The sequence below is a fragment of the Schistocerca cancellata genome, chromosome 2 (genome assembly GCF_023864275.1).
Source record: "Schistocerca cancellata isolate TAMUIC-IGC-003103 chromosome 2, iqSchCanc2.1, whole genome shotgun sequence".
Classification (NCBI taxonomy): domain Eukaryota; kingdom Metazoa; phylum Arthropoda; class Insecta; order Orthoptera; family Acrididae; genus Schistocerca; species Schistocerca cancellata.
Genome location: NC_064627.1, coordinates 1,116,911,310 through 1,116,933,586, shown reverse-complemented (window position 1 = coordinate 1,116,933,586; position 22,277 = coordinate 1,116,911,310). Strand labels below are relative to the sequence as shown.

General features: G+C 43.6%; 1 protein-coding gene across 1 annotated transcript in view; it reads left to right on the top strand.

The window, feature by feature from the left end:
- The first annotated feature begins 6,777 nt into the window (after nt 1-6,777).
- Nucleotides 6,778-22,277, top strand: part of LOC126163152 (E3 ubiquitin-protein ligase SMURF1) — a 205,512-nt gene continuing 190,012 nt past the window's right edge. Inside the window, exons 1-3 of the mRNA XM_049920082.1 lie at nt 6,778-7,071; nt 7,258-7,296; nt 7,380-7,488. Coding sequence (XP_049776039.1) covers nt 7,017-7,071; nt 7,258-7,296; nt 7,380-7,488 — 203 coding nt within the window. The 5' untranslated portion in view covers nt 6,778-7,016. The remainder of the gene's footprint in view (nt 7,072-7,257; nt 7,297-7,379; nt 7,489-22,277) is intronic.

Below are 22,277 nucleotides of genomic sequence, written 5' to 3'. Positions count from 1 at the left end.
ATCATAACCATTTGTGGTGATTGGGCATTGCAGTGAAGGTTTTAATGACATCACACAGTGTTCAAAGTATTTATTGTAAGATGGCAAGAACTATGCCCCTTACATGAAGTCATTAAAGAACACCGAATTCACGTTGGGCGAACAGTAGGGCTGAACAAAAATGACTGACAAAGCACAATGCATCTTGTAGTGGGTATAGTATGGACGTATTGGAATAACTAATGTGATGGTTTTAAAGTAATTCACGCGAAGTGAAAACTTTGTGGAAACACATCGATTTACTAGAGGCTAGTTTATCCCAAGGAAGTATTCAGAGTTGACCGCGGCTGTGTGGCGGCGCGCGAAGGGAAGCGACAATAGGCAGCTTAGGGCACCTCAAACCCTGAGAAAGTAGTAACGGGTTGCGGCCTCCAGCTGCCTTAAGATGAGTGACAGTGAGGGGGTCGTTGATCCCAAGCAGGTATACCGGGAAGCAGATGGAAAATGGTACGTCTGTTGATAAATGCCCGTCGTCCCGTTTTCAGAGAAACATGCGAGAAAGCTGCGCAAAGCTGCGGTAGAGCGGTCAACAGAGGCCAAAATATGCGTGTTCGTGACTATAGCAACTTCACGCTGAATTCACGGTCCGCAGAGTCTGAAGTAAATCAGGTGAAGAGCGACAGAATGAAATACGTCGGCCTCCGATGGGAACGTAGGAGCAAGGAATTTGAAGTACTCCTGGGAGTCGGAATTTCGGAAAAATTGGTGTTTTATGCATACGCTTACCTTGATGGGTGGCCTGGGAGGAGCTCAATAGCAGAAGTTGAGAGGAAGGGAAATTTTGTGGGAATTTATTCACTTCCCAGCGCAGGCATTGGTCGGCGCTGGGAAGCGACGCATAATTAACGCGACTGGTGCTGCAATTGGCGTAAGCGATTTTGCTGGAGGGGAAACCGAGGCGAAGAGTGGACTGGCAGAAGTCTCTGTAGAGGTCTTCCGTTCCCAGCTTGCCTAGAGTGCAGACGTAACGTTCTTTACTCAGCTGGCCTGAGAGAGAGTGAGCATCTCGGCAGTTTATGACTTAGCAAACGGAACGATTGAGCTTAGAGATAGAAAGTTTTCGTTCAGCTATGTACTGAGCAAGATAGCTAGGAGTGAATCGACGAGCGCAGCCTTGCAGCACCATGAGGCCGGCCGAAGTCGGCACAACGACGCCGCCCCGCCTCGCTGAATTCGGTTATACTGCGCCCGATAGGCTTGAGTTAGGCCACTGATTAATTTGTTGGATCACGCCGGCAAAGTTTCCACGAGGGTTTCATAGGCCATGTATTGCAGAATTCTTCTTGCACTTCGCATTACGCCTGAGTCAATCAATAGGAATTAATTTTGATTTATCACGGTTTACCCCACGTAACCGCAATTTATTCCCACTGCCTGTTAGGAGAGTCATGTGATGTGATGATTGGAGGTCGTGAGTTAAAATAAATTTGTGATAATCGACTGCATCTGTTTTCAATCAAGTAGTTGAAACCCCAGATCACTTTCTTAATTAATTTTATGTTCAACATTTGCATCTGGTGTTCAATAGCTGAATATAACATCAATGTGCACCCCTTTTCACATTAAAAAAGGGATCAATTCTGAATCAATTAATGTCAACACTGCCACCACAGTGTAATCAGGAGTCACAGGGCCTTATTACTTTCTTTGCGTTATCCGATATTGCGGCAGTTTTGCACTCTCTGTTGATCTGTTAGTTAATTAGCTGAGGTGAACACACGCCAAAACCAGATAAGTGACGGGTGGGGTGTTATATTATATTTGGTGATAAGTTCAGTGATATATGTTTACTCTTTGGGTTCACAGTAGTTAGTTTTCCTTGGTCTTAAATAAATAACATGTTCTATCTGGATACATTGCTTTTCAGTACTACCATAGCCTAACATAGGCAGTCACGTCAGGACTGCTCATTTTTGTTGTATTATGCAATAGGATGCTCCAAGTGACCAGCAAGCTACGCTTCTGAATACAAAACCTTTTGAATGAAAATAGTATCATTTATATTGATTTGTAACGTAGTTTGTACATTAGGGAGCGCATGCAATGCCATGAAAATAGGCAATATCTGTAAACTGACACTGCATTTATCTTTATTTAGTTTCATATGGACCCTGGGAATTACGAAACGGTACATTGCAGAAAAGTTTATTTATGATTCTCCTGTAACCTGCAGATATTTAATAGAGAATCTCGTTTCCTGTTAAGAACGAAAAATAGCTAGTAAAGAGTAGAAGACCGGACCTCTTGCAGAAAGACATCATATATCTACTCAATGATGTGAAGTTTTCTTCACAGGACTTCCAGTCAAATCATTGAATATGAGTCACAGAAAACTTGTATGGAATACAATATTTACATTATTTAACGTACCAAATAAGCCACAACAGCAGTAGTGGAAGGCAAGACCACGTAGACTTGCTAATAAAACGTCAAAAGTATTATTGCTGTTTCCCAACAGAGAAGAGACCAATTCCAATATTTTTGCTGTATCTGAGTCACAAATAGCAAAAATCAACACATTTACTTTTGAAGCAAAAGCATTTACATTTACAGGAATTCCGTGTCTTGGGAAGTCGAATGAAATGTAAGAATCCGCAAATCGTTAGACTCCATACAAAATTGTTGCATATTAAGGAAATTGCCTGTCATAACCGATTTCTCATACACAAACAGTAGTTGATCGGCGTTGCCTGGTGAAACGTTGTTGTGATGCCTCATGTAAGGAGGAGAAATGCGTACCATCACGTTTCCGACTTTGATAAAGGTCGGACTGTAGCCTATCGCGATTGCAGTCCATCGTATCGCGACATTGCTGCTCGCTTTGGTCGAGATCCAATGACTGTTAGCAGAATATGGAATCAGTGGGTTCAGGAGGGTAATACGGAACGCCGAGATGGATCCCAACAGCCTCGTATCACTAGCAGTCGAGATGACAGGCATCTTATCCGCATGGCTGTAATGGATCGTGCAGCCATGTGTCGATCTCTGAGTCAACAGATGGGGACGTTTGCAAGACAACCACCATCTGCACGAACAGTTCCATGACGTTCGCAGCAGCATGGATTATCAGCTCGGAGACAATGGCTGCGGTTACCCTTGACATTGCATCACAGACAGGAGCGCCTGCGATGGTGTACTCAACGACGAACCTGGGTGCTCGAATGGCAAAACGTCATTTTTTCGGATGAATCCAGGTTCTGTTTACAGCATCATGATGGTCGCATACGTGTTTGGCGACATCGTGGTGAACGCACATTGGAAGCGTGTATTCATCATCGCCATACTGGCTTATCACCCAGCGTGATGGTATGGGGTGCCATTGGTTACGTGTCTTGGTCACCTCTTGTTCACATTGATGGCACTTTGAACAGTGGTCGTTACATTTCAGATGTGTTAGGACTCTACCCTTCATTCCATCCCTGCGAAACCCTACGTTTCAACAGGATAATACATGACCGCATGTTGCAGGTCCTGTACAGGCGTTTCTGGATACAGAAAATGTTCGACTGTTGCCCTGGCCAGCACATTCTCCAGATCTCTCACCAATTGAAAACGTCTGGTCAATGGTGGCCGACAACTGGCTCGTCACAATACGTCAGTCACTACTCTTGATGAACTGTAGCATCGTGTTGAAGCTGCATGGGCAGCTGTACCTGTACACACCATCCAAGCTCTGTTTGACTCAATGCCCAGGTGTGTCAAGGCTGTTATCACGGCCAGATGTGGTTGTTTTGGGTACTGATTTATCAGGATCAATGCACCCAAATTGCGTGAAAATGTAATCACATGTCAGTTCTAGTATAATATATTTGTCCAATGAATACCCGTTTATCATCTGCATTTCTTCTTGGTGTAGCAATATCAATGGCCACTAGTGTATATGTTCCTTATGCATGAAATGTGTGTTTATATTCCCTTGATTTCAGCAGAGTAAAAAAATGGTTCAAATGGTTCTGAGCACTATGGGACTTAACTTCTGTGGTCATCAGTCCCCTAGAACTTAGAACTACTTAAACCTAACTAACCTAAGGACAACACACACATCCATGCCCGAGGCAGGATTCGAACCTGCAGTCGTGCGGTTCCGGACTGAGCGCCTGAACCGCTAGACCACCGCGGCCGGCTCAGCAGAGTAAGCTGGAATTATACACACATACCGAAGTGTTTGTTCACGAATAAGTTGTAGCTTATAGCACTGAATAAGTGAGAATCGGCTATTTCATTCATATCTATCGATGATTTACTAATGCTTAGAGCGCAAAAATGTGTATCTATTTCGTTAATTAAGTAGAAAAATAATTAAAAAAACATTAATCTTATGCCGCTTTCTCGCCGCTAGGAGCGCTAGTGTCGTTCCAACCGCTAGATGATAACAATTTTCACAGCAGTAATTGTTGCGACTGTATATGTTAGTCAGTAGTGCTACTGTCCTAGCATAGTGTAAATACATAACATTATTGGTGACTCTTACATGACCAGAATATGTAACATGATCAGAAGTAACCGCACAGCGCCATTTCAGCCATCTGATAGATGTGAAACAACTTCATCAGTACCCCTCTAGGGAGTCCCTTTGTCTTATTGCCATGACAGACACGCCACCTACGATATAACCGCTAATAGGCGAAATAATCGTTATGGTCTCGATTAAATCCCGACCATTCTGGCAGCAAAACCACATTTTATAATTCAGAAAGTTAGAAAGTCAGTTTGCGTTGGCTATAGAGGTGCAAGACATTCTGGCAGAGTTGGCGAGCTTTGGTCGGTATGTAGAGATCAAGAATGCTGTAATCGCTTACCTTCTACAATCTGAGGTGAAAAGGCTTGAGAAATTGTTGTATACAGAGGAGTTGGGAGACTGAACACCTTCGGAGTTGCTTCATCACCTGCAGACTCTCACGAGCACTATCAACAAGGATATACTACAGAACATCTGGATTTCGCGCCTACCACCTGATGCGCAGAAAATATTAACGTTTTGCGCACTCGCTCAGACTGTGGACTGCATTTCAGAGATGTATCCTCTCACAAGCATGGACAGCACTCCTGTAGCAGGCTTTGGTTCAGAAGCACAAAAATGCAACCTCCCCATGTGAAATGGGAAACACAGCAAGGAGTCAGTAATGAAGGTAATTGGCCTTCTCAGCAAGAGCCGTCACTTATTTGTTGTAGAGCAATGTGGGAAGCAGAAATCTGGTAGATATTGGAGTAGAGGTGTTGGTATATCCAGCAACTAGTCTGGTACACCACAGTTGCGATGACCACCACCTTTTCGCCACTAATAGATCTTTGATCCATGCATATAGTTTGCCGCCATTGTTTCTCAGTCTAGGTCTATGAAGTCAGTTCTAGTGGCAGTTCATATTGATAGACATGGGACACCCCATTCTCAGAGCCAATTTCGTGTCGTTTTGTAATATTCTACCATACCCTCAGCATCACTATTTCCTCAACACTACTACCTGTTTATCCAGCGATGGAAGATTGCTGTGTCACCGGTACTGCTGTACGTATTAACAAAGGTGGATCGCCATATGTAGAACTTCTCAAGCAGTTCCCAGAACTTACCTGACATACACCCATGATGATACCTGTACAACATACCATGTTGCACTGTATACTCACTACACCAGGACCTCAGACACAGATAAAAGTTGCTGTTGTTCTGTCTTGATGCAGAATGCCATCTGAGGTGAGTCTATGGAGGCTTGAAATGCAGGATAGTCATCACCACTGACTGATGAAATTCTACCATTGAGGTCTGCGCTACTGACAATGTGGGGGAGCAAGGCCATTGTTGTTGTTGTGTGACGTGCACTGGCGACGTGATGGTCGAGTGAGGTGCGGTCTGTCTTTTGAAGTTTTCTATACGATGAGGGCACTGCGTTGAAGCGTATGTGGAGCACTGATGTACTGTTCCTATTGGTGGACCTATACAGTAACTGTTGTTGCAAGTCGTCATTGTCAACACACAAGATACACTAGTAATTTGAGGCTGATCAAAATTTTCATTCTGTTCACTATGTCAGTAGTCACTATCACTTCCCACATCCATAGCACTCGCACCGGCGACGTCGAATTTTCCGCGAGGTGACGTGTAGTAAGCGAGACGCGGGTGATCACGATGGCGAATCCCGTATTCGAGACTCGAGGTCACTGATGTAAGGAGGTTTTCACTGTCTAGGCGATATGATAGTGAATTATTACCAACCGTGCTGTGTTCAGTACACGCGGTTTTATTTCCATTGAGTAAAATACGTAGAGTCCGTTCGATAAGGAAACAAAGAGTATACTAATTATGGCTCCAGGAGAGAGCATATACATCGTCCGTCAGCGATATTATTGTTTAGAGCCTCCACAGATGTGTCAGTCAGGAAGGGGATATTATATTGCTTTGATAACACACTGACATCATATATTGCTGAAAGTTATGACATTTGTTATTAAACAGAATGTAAATGCATTTCGCTGCAACTGTTCTGTGGTTGCGAAGTAAGCTGTTTTTATCTATATCTGAGAGCATGTGGGTTTGCAAAAGATCAGAAGGAAAATATAAAATTACTTTAAACCGAATTTGCAATTATCTGAGATATGGGCAAGTTATTTCTATCAGGCGGGTTTGCGGATTAAAATCATTATATTCTTTCGTAACTATCGAGAATGTATCGATAGATATTCGGTCGACTGTTGGCTGGTCATGCTAATGTGTTTGACGAACTTTGGTCTTAGTGAATGGAAGAGTAGCTTGATAGAATTTTGACGTAATGTCTGTGCGGAAATGGTAGGGTGTGCTTTGCGTTTAGTGAATATGCGTGTGAAAGTGTCATTTCTCGCGGAAGTGGGTGAAGATTGCGTTTTTGTATGTGTAATGTAACGACACATCTGACATAATGTATTTCTATTTACTCCTTACTGGAACAGCCGTAGTGAATAATATGTATGTTAATTAAAGTGCTGAATGTAAATGACAGTGAAATATGTCCATCCCAGGGGGGAGTAAAAGAAGTGGTGCTATGAAAATTCGTTTGACAAGTAAGTAAAGCAATTATTGCGGAATATATATGTTTCGGAAGTCAGTCGGAGGGAAGGATACGAGACCAGTCAGTACGAGGGTTATGTCATTTCCTAGATTATAGATGTCAAGTGGAAAGTAGTCGTTTTCATATATGTTAAACATATAATAAAAATGAGTATTTAAACAGTGATTTCTTTTCGCAGTACTGTGCGCACGAAATTTGGCAAAAAAGGATTTGTTCCGTAAGTTAAAAAATATTTTTGTGTTTGTTTTGACGAGTCGACAATGTTTTCATCAGTAGGCTCAGTAATATATTGTATTTCAGGCCTTCCCGATCCATTCGCAAAGATCAGCGTCGACGGCTCGGGTCAGTGTCATAAAACAGACACATGTAAAGCCACTCTTGACCCTAAGTGGAATCAGCATTATGACTTGTAAGTAATAGTTGATATGCCTATCAACTAGATTTAATGTTTACAAGAATTTTTGATTTCCCATATGTAATACGCGTTTCACTTGGAGCTCTATTTTCTTTACTCATTTGTGGCTTACGTTTTATAGAATTGTTTATTTGCAGAGCTCGTTATTACCATTGCCTGTTGATATGTTCAAAGTAAACAGTCATGCAATAAGTACAATTACTGGGAAACAGTTGTGTATGCTTAATTTTCCCCAATTAGAAGATATGTATCATAGGTAAAAGGTATTCCCACTGCATAATACTTTTTAAGCATTACCATTATTTCATACTGTGTGTTAATAGACTCCAAATGCAGTTTCTCTGTAAAAGAATGTTTATGCAAGGTAGCGAGTCTGATTATTTTCATGTACCTGTTAACTACTGATACTGTATGTGGTATGCAGAAGAAACAATCAAATTAAGCAATTTTCATTATGTTTTGAATTCCCATTAGGCCTACGCAAGTTTCTCACACCCACAGTGTACCATAGGGGAGAAGGGCATTATAGTATTGAAGCAATTGACATTAGCTCAGGCTTTGAATACTTTTGCATCAGAGAATGAATTTTTGTTGTTATGCACAATTTCATGTGGTTGTTTCGTTCTGAAGGTGACTGGGTTTCTTTAGCTATCAGGTGGACAACTCCTATATTTTATTGTAAGATGGTCCGTGGACAAATATTTGACTAATGCATTCTGTATAGAAGGAACATATTTGAAAGAGTGCCCAGTGTGTGTGTTTCTTTGAAATGTGAATTCTTGTTGTTGCTGAGAAAGTGATAAATGTGGTTTACAATGAATCACTTCTTTAAAGAAACACATTAAAATGCTTTCATCTGGTAAAAATCGTCACCTACATATCTGGTTTTTGGCTTGTCCATGCTGTTATAATTTGGCACCCACCCTGTTACAGAATAGTTGTGGTATTTCATTGCTTTAGGTTGCAGCTCATTTGATCTTATCTGTGTGAATGTTTCCAACAAGGTGCTAGTGACAGATATTGGTTCATGCTTCATCCAACACCGCCTGAAGTTTTGTGCAGATGTTTCTTGTGGAGTCAAGTTAGGCTGTACAGAATTTAAACTCAATATGGTTTTATTACACCATTAGTAGGAAACACCATGACATATTCTACTACATTTGAGACAGTTTAAATCTGAAACAAGTAATAATGTAAACCAGATGTAGATCAGATGCACAGGTTTTTGTGCCTGAAAAACTGTGCTGTTTACGACTTTTGTGTGATATGAGGTCAAGGTTGCAACAGTCTTTCAGTGTTCTGTTACTGTAATAATTTTTTAGACAAATGAAAGTGTGTTGAGAAATGTTTTAGTTTCACAATGAAATTATATAGGCTATATCAATTCCCCAAAACTTCTTCAGTAATTTGTGAGTGTTCTAAAAGTTACTAATATTTGTGGATACTCTGATGTATATTGCTAAGTATTATCAACCTTCTATTTTCTTTACATTAGTAAGAGCAGGCATGTGCGTATATTCCATCTGTAGACCAAAGAACGAATAGAACTGAGTAGCAAGAGAGGGCAGCAGGTGGTGACTGGGTAGATTTTGTTTGTATGCATTTCTTACTCCAGATACTAATTTTTGTGTTGTTTATAGCATCAACACACTTAGTGAAAAATAAATGCTATCTGGGCCCATTTGAGCACTATGTTGCCTCTGGCTTGTAAGGTTCACTGTGGAAGGGAAGCTATAATGTTGGGAGTAAAAACCTTTTGCTTCTTCTTTTGTTGTAGCTGGAGACTTGCCTGCTAGCTCTTTAGTCTGCAGACAGCGTATACTACAAAAGATTTAATATATTTTGGAGACCATCAGGAGAAGGCACTTGAAAACACTATTGTCAAACCTTCACTTAATCATAATTTTAACAAACTTGTTTGTTCAGTACTCTCAGTTATTATTCTGACTACTGGACTACAGCTTTCACAGGATGTTTTACTGTTTTTTAGAGATGCTCCCACTTACCACATTTTCATCCCACCTTAATTCTTTGTTGTTGAAAAAATATAAAACCATGCTTTTAATGTTATCAGAAAAGATGAGAAGGATTTCTTCTTGCGGGATATTGGTAATATAACCACCTCCATTCTGTAAGCTTTTTCCTTTGGTGGCCTGTTATCATGTGCTTATGTGCTACAGCACGCTGTAAATATCATACAAATTATGTCATGTCTCTTTGAATGCGAGCCAGAAATAACACTAAAACTACTCCATTTCTCTTTGAATGCAAATGAAATGAATGAAAACATGTTTTGTAGTGCTCTCTCCTTGGTAACAAGGAGCTTGTTGGGTGCTGAAATTGTCAGCTGCACTACGATCAACTCAGGAAAGGGATGCAGCTGGTTGTTTTCAACTGCGCGTGCACTGTTGTGACATCATCCCTGCCAGCACTATGAGCGCTACATTTATCTCCTTTTTTGTTATTACCCACAATGTTAAATGATTGATTATAAAATTTAAGTGTATTGAAACAGTTCAATTTATATACTTAAAATTAATATATTCAATTTAGTTATTATTACTACTGTTTTAAGCCAAAGGGTTATAGGCCACCACATATGCAGTACATTGATAAAATTTTGCATGAACCGCCACTAGTTTTTCTTCCATCCAGTGTGAAAGCAGAAATACAGGAGCCACCTATTGTATCGGCCAACAGTTTCAAGCAAGCATTAACATTTTCAAATCTCAGCATTTAAAATAACTTACATATTTTAATTCATCTCTCCCAGTAAGTCTTCTGTTGCGTACATAGTTCCGTGTAGTCAGCGCGTACACAACTTTCCCACTAGAGCGCGCCCCGCTAAGCACAACAGCGCAGGCGCAGCGCTCGTCTGTCTCCGCACAACGAGATGGCGCTGTCATAGAGATGGACGAAATTCTGCTTCCGCCAATGTGCATATTAATATGTAATGCAGCCAATGAGATTGTTGCTAACGTAGAACGTTTTCTCCTCGTGGATCACACTCGCGCAGTGATACCTGAACACTCTAGGTATTATAACGAGTGTACAGACCTCCGATTAATCAGTCTGCATTAGTCTATAGTCAAGTTTCAGTCTGCGCCTAATAAGATTACCATATTCCTGTACATCGCCATGAAGAGAAATGTATACACACTGTCAAGTATCAGAGATATGTGAGAATAAGATTAATGTACCAAGACCAAAGGAACTTTAGATTGTCAATTGTAAATAGCATCCAGAACCAAGTTAAGTAGGGTTTATGCTTGTTATTATTTTAATAAATGTGTGTGAAAATTAATCGAGACTTATTGCTGACACTCGCCTACTTTGTTAGAGCGACAAGTCAAATAATCTGATGGTATGTGTACAGAAGGTCGTACAGTACACACACCACATCTTCCTAACCAACATAGTAAGGTAAATTGCCAGTCATCAGAGTTTAGCTATATAAATGTTGGTATTTTAAGCCTATTAGAAACTGAGATTTTCTTATAAATTTCTCTTTGCACTAGACAAATCATGTTCTTTATAAAGCATTAAGGTAAATTGCCAATCATCAGAGTTTAGCTATATAAATGTTGGTATTTTAAGCCTATCAGAAACTGAGATTTTCTTATAAATTTCTCTTTGCACTAGGCAAATCATGTTCTTTATAAAGCATTGAGCATCTCTCTTTGAGACTTCAATGTTTTCGAAGAAATGACCAAGACTTAGCAATGTTACGTTGAAACTTTCTGCAGTTTCCATTTGTTCATAACTATCAGCATCTGGAGCTGCAGATGGGGAAAGCAGAGTAGCTAGTTTTTGTAAACCTTGTTATTTGTTATCTTCAGTCCAAAGACTGGTTTGATGCAGCTGTCCATACTACTCTGTCCTTAGCAAGACTCTTCATTTCTGAATACCCACTGCAACCTACATCTATCCAAGTCTGCATGCATACTGTATTTACCTCTTGGTCTCCCTCTACGATTTGTATCCCCCACATTTCCCTCCAGCACTAAATTGGTGATCCTTTGAGGTCCCAGACTGTGTTGTATCAACTGGTCCCTTCTTCTAGTCCGGTTCTGCCACAAATTTGTTTTTACCCTGATACTGCTCAGTATCTCTTAATAGTTATGTGATCTACCCATCTAATCTTCAGCACTCTTCTGTAGCACCAAATTTCAAAAGCTTTTGTTCTCTTGTTGCCTAGACTGTTTTTCTTCCATGTTTCACTTCCATAGATCTTGACACTCCAGACAAATAATTTTAGAAAAGACTTCCTTCGACTTAAACCTACGAGGTTTGTTCCGAAAGTAATACCTCCTATTTTTATTCATGGAAACTACAGCACAGCTAAGTAAAGCGATGGTCTGAAATGTTTCCACAGTCACCACCATTCGTTATGCACTTTTGCCAATGATGAATCAGAGCCTGCATGCTATGCTTGTAGAAACTGGAACCAGCTGAGGCTTACTCCTTCCTTACAGCTAGCTTGGACAACAGCATTAGAGTCTTGAAAATGTTCATCATGTAGTCAATCTTTCAGAGGCCCAAAGAGATGGAAGTCTGAAGGCACTAAATCAGGAATGTACGGAGGATGTGGTAAGACAGATTCAATAACTTTAGTGATTGGCTACAACTCTCTCACTTCCTTCTCAACTACTCCTTCCATTTCACATGCCCCCCAGCTCTCATAACTGCCGTTTTGGTTTCTGTAAAAGTTGTAAATAACCTTTCACTCCATTTATTTTACCCCTTCTATCTTCAGAATTTAAAAGAGAGTATTCCAGTCAACATCGTCAAAAGTTTCCTCCAAGTCTACAAATGTTATAAAAGTAGATTTGCCTTTCCTTAACCTATCTTCTAGGAGAAGTCATTAAGGACAGTATTGTATCATGTATTCCCTCATTTCTCTGGAATCCAAACTGCTGCTACCAGTTTTTCCATTCCTAGATAAGGAATTCATGTTAGTATTTTGCAACTGTGACTTATTAAACTGATTGTTTCATAATTTTCCCACCTGTCAGCAACCGCTTTTTTTAAATTTGAATTGCTACGTTTTTCCTTGAAGTCTGAGAGTATTTTGCCTGTCTCATACATCTTGCACACCAGATGTTAGAGTTTTGTCATGGCTGGCTCTCCCAAGACTATTAGTAGTTCTGATCGAATGTTGTCTTCTCCTCGGGCAAATCAAATCTCCCCTCTCATTTTTGTCTGTGTCCTCTTCCATTTCCGTAATACTGTCCTTGAGTGCATCTCCCTTGTATAGACCCTCTGTATTGTATACTCCTTCCATTATTCAGGTTTCCCTTCTTTGCTTAGTACTAGTTTTCTATCTGAGCTCTTGATATTCATACAGGTGCATCTCTTTCGTCCAAAGGCCTCTTTACTTTCCCTGTAGGCAGTCCCTATCTTTCCCCTCATGATATATGCTTCTACATCCTTACATTTGTCCTCTAGCCATCCCTGCCTAGGTGGTTTGCATTTCCTGTCAATCTCATTTTTGGAACATTTGTATTCCCTTTCGACTGCTTCATTTACAGCATTTTTTATTATTTTGTGCTTTCATCAATTAAATTCAATCTCTCATGTATTATCCAAGGATTTCTACTAGGCCTTGTCTTTTTAACTGTTTGATCATCTGCTGCCTTCACTATTTCATTTCTCAAAGCTATCCATTTGTCTGCCACTGCATTTCTTTCCCCTGTTCTTGATAATCATTGCCAAATGCTCCCTCTGAAACTCTCAATAACCTCTTGTTCTTACAACTTTTACAAGTCTCATCTCCAGAATTTCGTAGCGCTTTGGAATTTCTTTAGTTTTAATCTGCAGTTCATAACCAATACATTGTAGTCAGAATCCACATCTGGCCCTGTAAATGCAGTAAAATTTAAAATCTGGTTACAAAATACCTGTCTAACCATTATGTAAACAATCTGAAATCTTCTGGTCTCTCCAGGTCACTTCCACAAGTACAGCCTTCTTTCATGCTTGTTAAACCAAGTGCTAGCAATAATTCTATTATGCTGTGTGCAAAATTTCATCGGGCAGTGTTGTCTTTCATCCATATTCACCTACTATTTTTCCTTCGCTTCCTTTTTTTTACTTACAGATTCCTGTCCCCCATAACTGTTAAATTTTCATCTTCATTAACTATCTGAATAATTTCTTTTATCTCGTCATACTTTTCTTCAAACTCATCATGTTGTGGATTGGCAAAACAGCCAACCCACTATGAGGAAGCCGAAAGGCACGCGTTTAAGCTCATGCAGGCTGGCGTGAGGTCTGGAATAGGACAAGGAATTTATACTAGCAAAAAACGTACGTAGCTGCTGGAATACTTAACTTTAATCCATTAATGATGAGCGTCGCTCTTGACGGTACATGATTACAGTATCAATAGTAACTGGTACTAGCGCCTTGCTAGGTCGTAGCAAATGATGTAGCTGAAGGCTATGCTAACTATCGTCTTGGCAAATGAGAGCGTATTTTGTCAGCGAACCATCGCTAGCAAAGTCGGTTGTACAACTGGGGAGAGCGCTATGAAGTCTCTCTAGACCTGCCGTGTGGCGGCGCTCGGTCTGCAATCACTGATAGTGGCGACACGCAGGTCCGACATCTACTAACGGACCGCGGCCGATTTAAAGGCTACCACCTAGCAAGTGTGGTGTCTGGCGGTGACACCACATTCCTCCCCCGCAAATCAACGGACGCTTGTGGCATAAGGCTTCCGCCCGCTGTGGAGAGGACCCCATTTTGGCGTATGCGACGAGGTGGGGAGCCTAACAACAGGCGAGGCTGTACCACCCGCACCCTGCCATTCGGTCCGAGGGGAGCTAGGAAATGCCTGAAAACCGGCACCAGGGTGCACGCCAACATGCAGTGTATGCGCCCATAGAGAGTCAGGAGGGGCCGAAGGGTCGACCTCCATCAGGCCGGGGCACCGGACGGGCGAAGACGACATATGGTCTGGAGCGGGCAAGAGTTCCATGTCGGAGGACAACTGGTCACGGGAAGCGATCGGCTGCGCGTGACCCAGGGAGGCGCCCGGCGGTTGCAGCGACGCGTCCACTGCGGGCGGCGCCGGCGGGAGAGCAGGCGGCGGCACGCCGCCATGGGGAAAAATGGACGGCAGCATCGGTAACACCTGGGGTTGAGGCGAGCCAGTAGATGGGTCCCCAGGGCGCTGACCGGACGGCACCGTCGCTGAAAGCAGACGGGGAGCGGCAGATCCTGTGCGACAGCAGAGGCGCAGCTGATTGAGATGCTGACGCACCTCTCCAGAGGCCCCCAAAACCAGATACATAGTGCGGCCGAGGTAGCGAAAAATGCGCCCTTCGAGCCAACGCCGTGAACCTCGATAGTTGCGGTAGTAGACAACATCGCCTGGAGCAAAAGCAGGTGTCTGTCGCTGCACAGGAACCTGATGTGGCAGATGTAGCAAAGACATCGAGGTGCGATGAGGGCGACCGTGAAGCAACTCAGCCGGCGAGTGACCCTCTCTAGGCTGAGAGCGATACGAGGAGAAAAAGAGCTATAACACGTCCTCCCGAGAATGAGACTCTTTCAGCTTCAACATCTGTGACTTGAAAGTCCTGACCAAACGTTCAGCGGCATTGTTTACTGTGGCGAAAACGGCGCGGACGTCAGATGTTGAATACCGTTGGCCTTGCAGAATGACTGAAATTCTGCAGACATGAATTGTGGGCCATTGTCGGAAACAATAGTCTGTGAAAGACCTTCAATGCAAAAGACAGCAGATAATGCTTGGATGGTGGCAGATGACATCATGGAAGACATCCGGACAACAAAAGGAAAATTACTGAATGAATCTACCACAACCAACCATCGAGCATTCCAGAAAGGATCAGCAAAATCGATGTGTAAACGTTGCCAAGGGGAAGTGGCTTTTGGCCATGCAAAGAATTTCTGCAGTGGTGCTGATTGGTGTTCGGCACACCTTGCAAGAAGAGCACATATTCGTAATCACGGCATCGATTCCGAACCAAGTACAGTGCTGACGACCAAGTTGTTTCGTTCTCACTATACCCCAATGTCCTTGGTGGAGAAGCTGTAAGACAGAGGACTGTAACGAACGTGGGACCACGACCCTGGACTGATCGTTATCTGAACGCAACAGCAAAACACCACGTCATACAAAAAGTCTCTCCTGGTGAGCAAAAAATCGGCGAACTAACGGATCCCCTACCCGTGATTTTGACAAAGGCCATTGTGTAGCAACAAAACGCAGAACGGTAGCAAGGACAGGGTCGGCAGCTGTGGGCAAAGACAGGGTCGGCAGCTGTGGATGTAGCTACACGACGAAAATCAATCGGAAACGATTCGACCACGTCATCGGTTTCTGGATCAATGAACATGCAAGCAAGTTCGGAGGAATTGAATGCTCTATCCTCAGCAACAGGCAAACGGGACAACGCATCGGCGTTTCCGTGCTTAGCAGTGGACCGATACAAGATATCGTAGCGGTACTGCGAGAGGAAAATAGACCAGCGAATGAATTTCTGCACTGTACGTGGAGGTACAGGCTTGGTGGGATGAAAAAGCAATGTCAAAGTTTTGTGGTCTGTGATGATGGTAAAGTGACGACCATACAAGAAATCATGAAACTTTGTAACACCAAATACGAGAGCTAATGCTTCTTTCTCGATCTGTGAATAATTTCTTTGCGCAGACGAGAGCAATTTGGACACAAAGGCAATAGGGCAATCATGCGAACCATCTTTGTGCACAAGCACAGCACCGATCCCGAAATCCGATGCATCCACCATCAACAAAAGGGGCTTCCGGGGATCGAATGGCGTAAGACAAGTATTGGAAAGCAACGCCGATTGCAACTGGCGAAAGGCGCGTTCGCATTCCGTCGTCCAGACGAACGGATCACCTTTACGGCATAAGCGATGAAGCGGAGCTGAAATGGAAGAGGCGTGGCGCACATAGCGATGATAATAATTAATTTTTCCCAGCACACTCTGTAGCTGCTTCAAATTCTGCGGCGAAGGCAAGTCTTGTATGGCACAGAGGTGCTCTGGACTGGGATGTATGCCTTGGGCATTGAGTACATGTCCCAGATAAGGTAAGTCACGAGCAAAAAAACACACATTTGTCCTTCCGCAAGCGAAGACCGTTTTGTCGCAAGACCTGAAATAACGTTCTGAGATTGGCTAAATGTTCTTCTTCCGTCTTTCTGGAGATCACAATATCGTCCAGATAGTTTGCTGCAGTAGGGACCGACGCACGAACAGTTTGTAGATATTGCTGAAACAATGCAGGGGCGGATGCACACCCGATTGGCAGTCATTTGAATCGATACAAACCAAGATGCGTGTTAACCACCAAAACGCGCTGGGATTCTTCGTCCACCGGTATTTGCAAGTACGCATCTGCTAGGTCCAACTTCGAAAAATACACTCCTGGAAATTGAAATAAGAACACCGTGAATTCATTGTCCCAGGAAGGGGAAACTTTATAGACACATTCCCGGGGTCAGATACATCAGATGATCACACTGATCCCTTGCCGGTCTAGGAATGGTAGAACGATGGGTTCGATGACGGTTTGGATGTACCGTGCACTATTCAGTGTCCCCTCGACGATCACCAGTGGTGTACGGCCAGTGTAGGAGATCGCTCCCCACACCATGATACCGGGTGTTGGCCCTGTGTGCCTCGGTCGTATGCAGTCCTGATTGTGGCGCTCACCTGCACGACGCCAAACATGCATACGACCATCATTGGCACCAAGGCAGAAGCGACTCTCATCGCTGAAGACGACACGTCTCCATTCGTCCCTCCATTCACGCCTGTCGCGACACCACTGGAGGCGGGCTGCACGATGTTGGGGTGTGAGCGGAAGACGGCCTAACGGTGTGTGGGACCTTAGCCCAGCTTCATGGAGACGGTTGCGAATGGTCCTCGCCGATACCCCAGGAGCAACAGTGTCCCTAATTTGCTGGGAAGTGGCGGTGCGGTCCCCTACGGCACTGCGTAGGATCCTGCGGTCTTGGCGTGCATCCGTGCGTCGCTGCGGTCCGGTCCCAGGTCGACGGGCACGTGCACCTTCCGCCGACCACTGGCGACAACGTCGATGTACTGTGGAGACCTCACGCCCCACGTGTTGAGCAATTCGGCGGTACGTCCACCCGGCCTCCCGCATGCCCACTATACGCCCTCGCTCAAAGTCCGTCAACTGCACATACGGTTCACGTCCACGCTGTCGCGGCATGCTACCAGTGTTAAAGACTGCGATGGAGCTCCGTATGCCACGGCAAACTGGCTGACACTGACGGCGGCGGTGCACAAATGCTGCCCAGCTAGCGCCATTCGACGGCCAACACCGTGGTTCCTGGTGTGTCCGCTGTGCCGTGCGTGTGATCATTGCTTGTACAGCCCTCTCGCAGTGTCCGGAGCAAGTATGGTGGGTCTGACACACCGGTGTCAATGTGTTCTTTTTTCCATTTCCAGGAGTGTATTTACCCGGGCACAATTTGTCAAAAAGATCTTCTGGGCGGGGTAAAGGAAAAGTTGCAGTCACTAGTTGTGTATTCACTGTTGCCTTGAAGTCCACACAAAGTCTCAATTTTCCCAAAGGTTTTTGCAAAATTACTAAGGGTGATGCCCAGAGAGAAGCCTGCACTTTCAATTACACCTTGTGATTCCCAATCATGTAATGTTTTTGCGACCTCATCACGCAGTGCGTGGGGAACATTGCGCGCTCTGAAAAATTTCGGTTGCGCGTTGACTTTCGGTTCCAAATGTGCGTTATAGTTCTTAGCGCAACCAAGGGCCGGTGCAAAAATGTCTGCAAATTCTTCACATAGATGAGAAACACTGTCCGAAGGCACAGTCTGGTTCACTGATAGGACCTGATTGACTATAGACAAGTTAAACGACTGAAATAAATTGAAACCAAACAAGTTCACTGCAGAAGAAGAACGAAGGACTTAAAATGACACAAGTTTTGTTTGTCCCCTGTATGTTGCAAGAAGGCTGCACTGTCCTAACACAGGGATCGCTTGTCCTGAATAACTACTTAACTTTGGCGGCACGCAACGGAGGTGTGCCCAGCTGTTTGTACATGTCGTGATTGATCAGAGAAACTGTAGCTCTGGTATCGAGCTGGAACTGTATCACTTTGCCGTTAATGTCCAAGTCTACAAAAAGTTTATTGCCCTGCTGACGACAAGAGCGACTGTCTCGTGCATCATGAAGTGACACTGGTACAGAATCACTTGCGACTTGACGGGAGCTCCGGCGATGTCGACGCACACTATTTGTGGGACGAACACAGTCACTGTTAGAGAGAGTGGCACTGGGCGGAGTGGAATGAACTACATGAATTTCCATGGGCGAAGTGTCGCGGCCCTGAGTATCCTTGGTTCGATTTCGGCGCGAAGCAAAGGGCCTGGAATGGTTGTGAGTGTCCGATCTGAGCTTTTTCTGGCCCGGCGGGCCGGTTAAGCTGACACACGGGTGGCGAAGTTTCAAATGATTCCTGAGCAAAGTCAAGTGTGTCCTGCCGATCCAACATGTCCATCACTTGTTGAAGGGAGGGATTGACTAGTTTCAAAATCTGTTCCCTTATACGAACATCAGAAACGTTCTGTGCAATTGCATCACACACCATAGTATCTGAATAAGGTAGTCCACATTGACACTCAAAAGCACAATCCCTAGTAAGGCCTTGCAGGGTTGCATTGCACGTTGCCCCGGGACGAGCTGTCCAAGGGCATCCAGTAAGGCCTGCGTCTGCTGGTTCTGTAAGCGATAAAATTCGGACAGTACATCTGGAGATTGTGGCGAAGCTATTACACAAGTAAATCAGGGCAGTATAGTTACGAACGCGGATTGGCCTCGTCGCCAACTGTTGTGGATTGGCAAAACAGCCAACCCACTATGAGGAAGCCAAAAGGCACGCGTTTAAGCTCACGCAGGCTGGCGTGAGGTCTGGAACAGGACAAGGAATTTATACTAGCAAAAAATGTACGTAGCTGCTGGAATACTTAACTTTAATCCATAATAGGTGAACATCGCTCTTGACGGTACATGTTGTACAGCATCAATAGTAACTGGTAATGGCGCCTTGCTAGGTCGTAGCAAATGACGTAGCTGAAGGCTATACTAACTATCGTCTCGGCAAATGAGAGCGTAATTTGTCAGTGAACCATCTCTAGCAAAGTCAGCTGTACAACTGGGGCGAGTGCTAGAATGTCTCTCTAGACCTGCCGTGTGGCGGCGCTCGGTCTGCAATCACTGATAGTGGCGACACGCGGGTCCGACGTATACTAACGGACTGCGGCCAATTTAAAGGCTACCACCTAGCAAGTGTGGTGTCTGGCAGTGACACCACACATCATCTGCAGAACTAGATGGCATAGTACTACTGTGGTAGGTGTGAGCTTCGTGTCAGTCTTCGCCACAGTAATACGCTCACTATGCGTATCCGCGTTCCTATTTTCTTATTCATTATTAAACCTACTCCTGTATTATCCGTATTTGCATTTGTATTTATAAACCTGTATTCACCTGGCCAGAAATCCTGTTCCTCCTGCAGCTGAACTTCACTAACTCCCACTATATCTAACTTTATCCCATCCACTTCCATTTTTAAATTTTCTGACCTACTTGCCCAGTTAAGGGATCTGGCATTCCACGGTCCAATCCGTAGAATACCAGTTTTGTTTCTCCTAATAACAACCTCCTCCTGAGTAGTCCCCGCCCGTACATCCCAATATGGGACTACCTACCTCCAGAATAATTTAGCTAAGAGGATGCCATCATCATTATTTAACCATACAGCAGAGCTGCCTGCCCTGGGGAAAAATTATGGCTGTAGTTTCTCCCTGCTTCTAGCTGTTTGCTGTACCAGCAGAGCAAGGCCGTTTTGGTTGATGTTACAAGACCAGATCAGTCAATCATGCAGATTCTTGCCCCTGCAACTACTGAAAAGGCTGTTGCCCCTCTTCAGGAACCACACATTTGTCTGATGTCTAAACCTTAGTCTGGCATATGGAGCACAACTTTGGCCTCATGAGACATGAAAATGACAAATAATACAGCCTTGAAGTTGTAACAGATGAATAATGAAAAAAAGTGCATCAAATACTGATATCTAATTTACATTACTGTCAACTTAAATTTTAATCCTCTTTAAATTTCGACTGAACTTTGCTGGAGGATAACTTTTGCAGACCACTTGGAAAGCTTCCGAAAACCTGGACTTTTATTTTATTTTATTTTTATTTTTTTTAAGGAGTTTAAATATTTTACAGTTAAGCTTTATTCTGTAGAGAAATTCTCTCCAAAATGACCTTCAGATTGGAGATATTTCTTAAAGTTGACTCGCGTGCTATGGAATGAAGCCTGTGGCATTTAATTAATTCTGAAATGTCTTTTTTTTGCCTCATTATATTTCCTTTTTCTTCAGAACAAATAAATCCTTGTCCTATTATTGTCTTGTCACAAACAAATTGGTTCCTTTTTTACGTATGTCAAATTCTGTCTCAATTTAAAAGAATATTTGGGTGAAACTTGGCTCCTAGTCACATCACATCACATGTATATGTGTAAATGACTTTTCCCAGCGAGGGATTATCAGTTGATTCCTGTTCTCCAGTGTAGCTGAGATTCCTTGTCTCAACTGCTTTCAGGAAGAATCAGCTTCTCATTTATGCAGTAGGAAATGGGGTGGGGGGTGCGGCTTGAAGTAGTTGTGCTCTTCAATCTGACTACTGGTTTGATGCAACTATCCACACTAGTTTATGCTTTACAAACCTCGTCATCTCTGCACAACTGCTGCACCCTTCACCCATTGTGACTCGTGCTCTCCCCTTTTTGCTGTTTGCTCCTTTGTTTTACACCACATATTTGAATTAACTTATGTTTAGTCCCCACATCTGGGTTTGATCTACACCTTCCCAAAATTTTTTACATAAATGTGCAGAAGGTTGCTAGAGCTGTCACTTCCTAAGATATGCGGAGGAGTAAAGTGCTGATGCATTCATCCCAAAATCCAAGGGAATGCCTAGGCGGCAGATTGTTCCTTGGTGGAATGACGAGTACCATTCTGCAGCCAGGGACAGGAGGGCAGCAATGCAGAATGTCAATTAATGCCCTGCAGATATGAATCTTACAACCTTTCAAACGTTGAGGGCAAAGGTAAGGTTCCCGTCGGGTCCTGGTCCCTTGGTGGACTGTGGACTGCCTATGTGCGCAGTGCCGTCGCACTATTAAGGAAAGCAAGAAAACATGGTGGGTTTCCTTCACAAGCTTGTTCAACAGATTTACTCCGTCCTCTCTCGTTTGGGGTGGCCTGTGCTGGCTTTCCAGGACTACCGCCCACTCCGCGATTTCTGGTCTGACTGTGGCGGGAAATGTCATAGTCGACCCTGTCGATGTTTCCAATGCTTTGGGCCAGTACTTTGCGGAGGTTTCAAGCTCCACCCACTACTATCCTGCCTTCCTTCCTCAGAAACAGGCAGAGGAGGCTCATGCAATCTCTTTTCACTCTTTGAATCGGGAATGCTACAATACTCCTTTTACTATGAGGGAGCTCGAGCATGCTCTCTTCTCATCCAGGTCTTCTGCTCCTGGGCCCGATACAATCAACATCCTCTTACTGCAGAATCTTCCTCCTGTGGGAAAACGCTTTCTCCTCAATACCCACAACCCTATTTGGACTGACGGTGTATTTCCCACGCTTTGGCGTGAAGCTAATATTGTTCCCCTACCTAAGTCTGGTAAAGATAAAATCTCTTCCTTCCAGCTATCATCCAATTT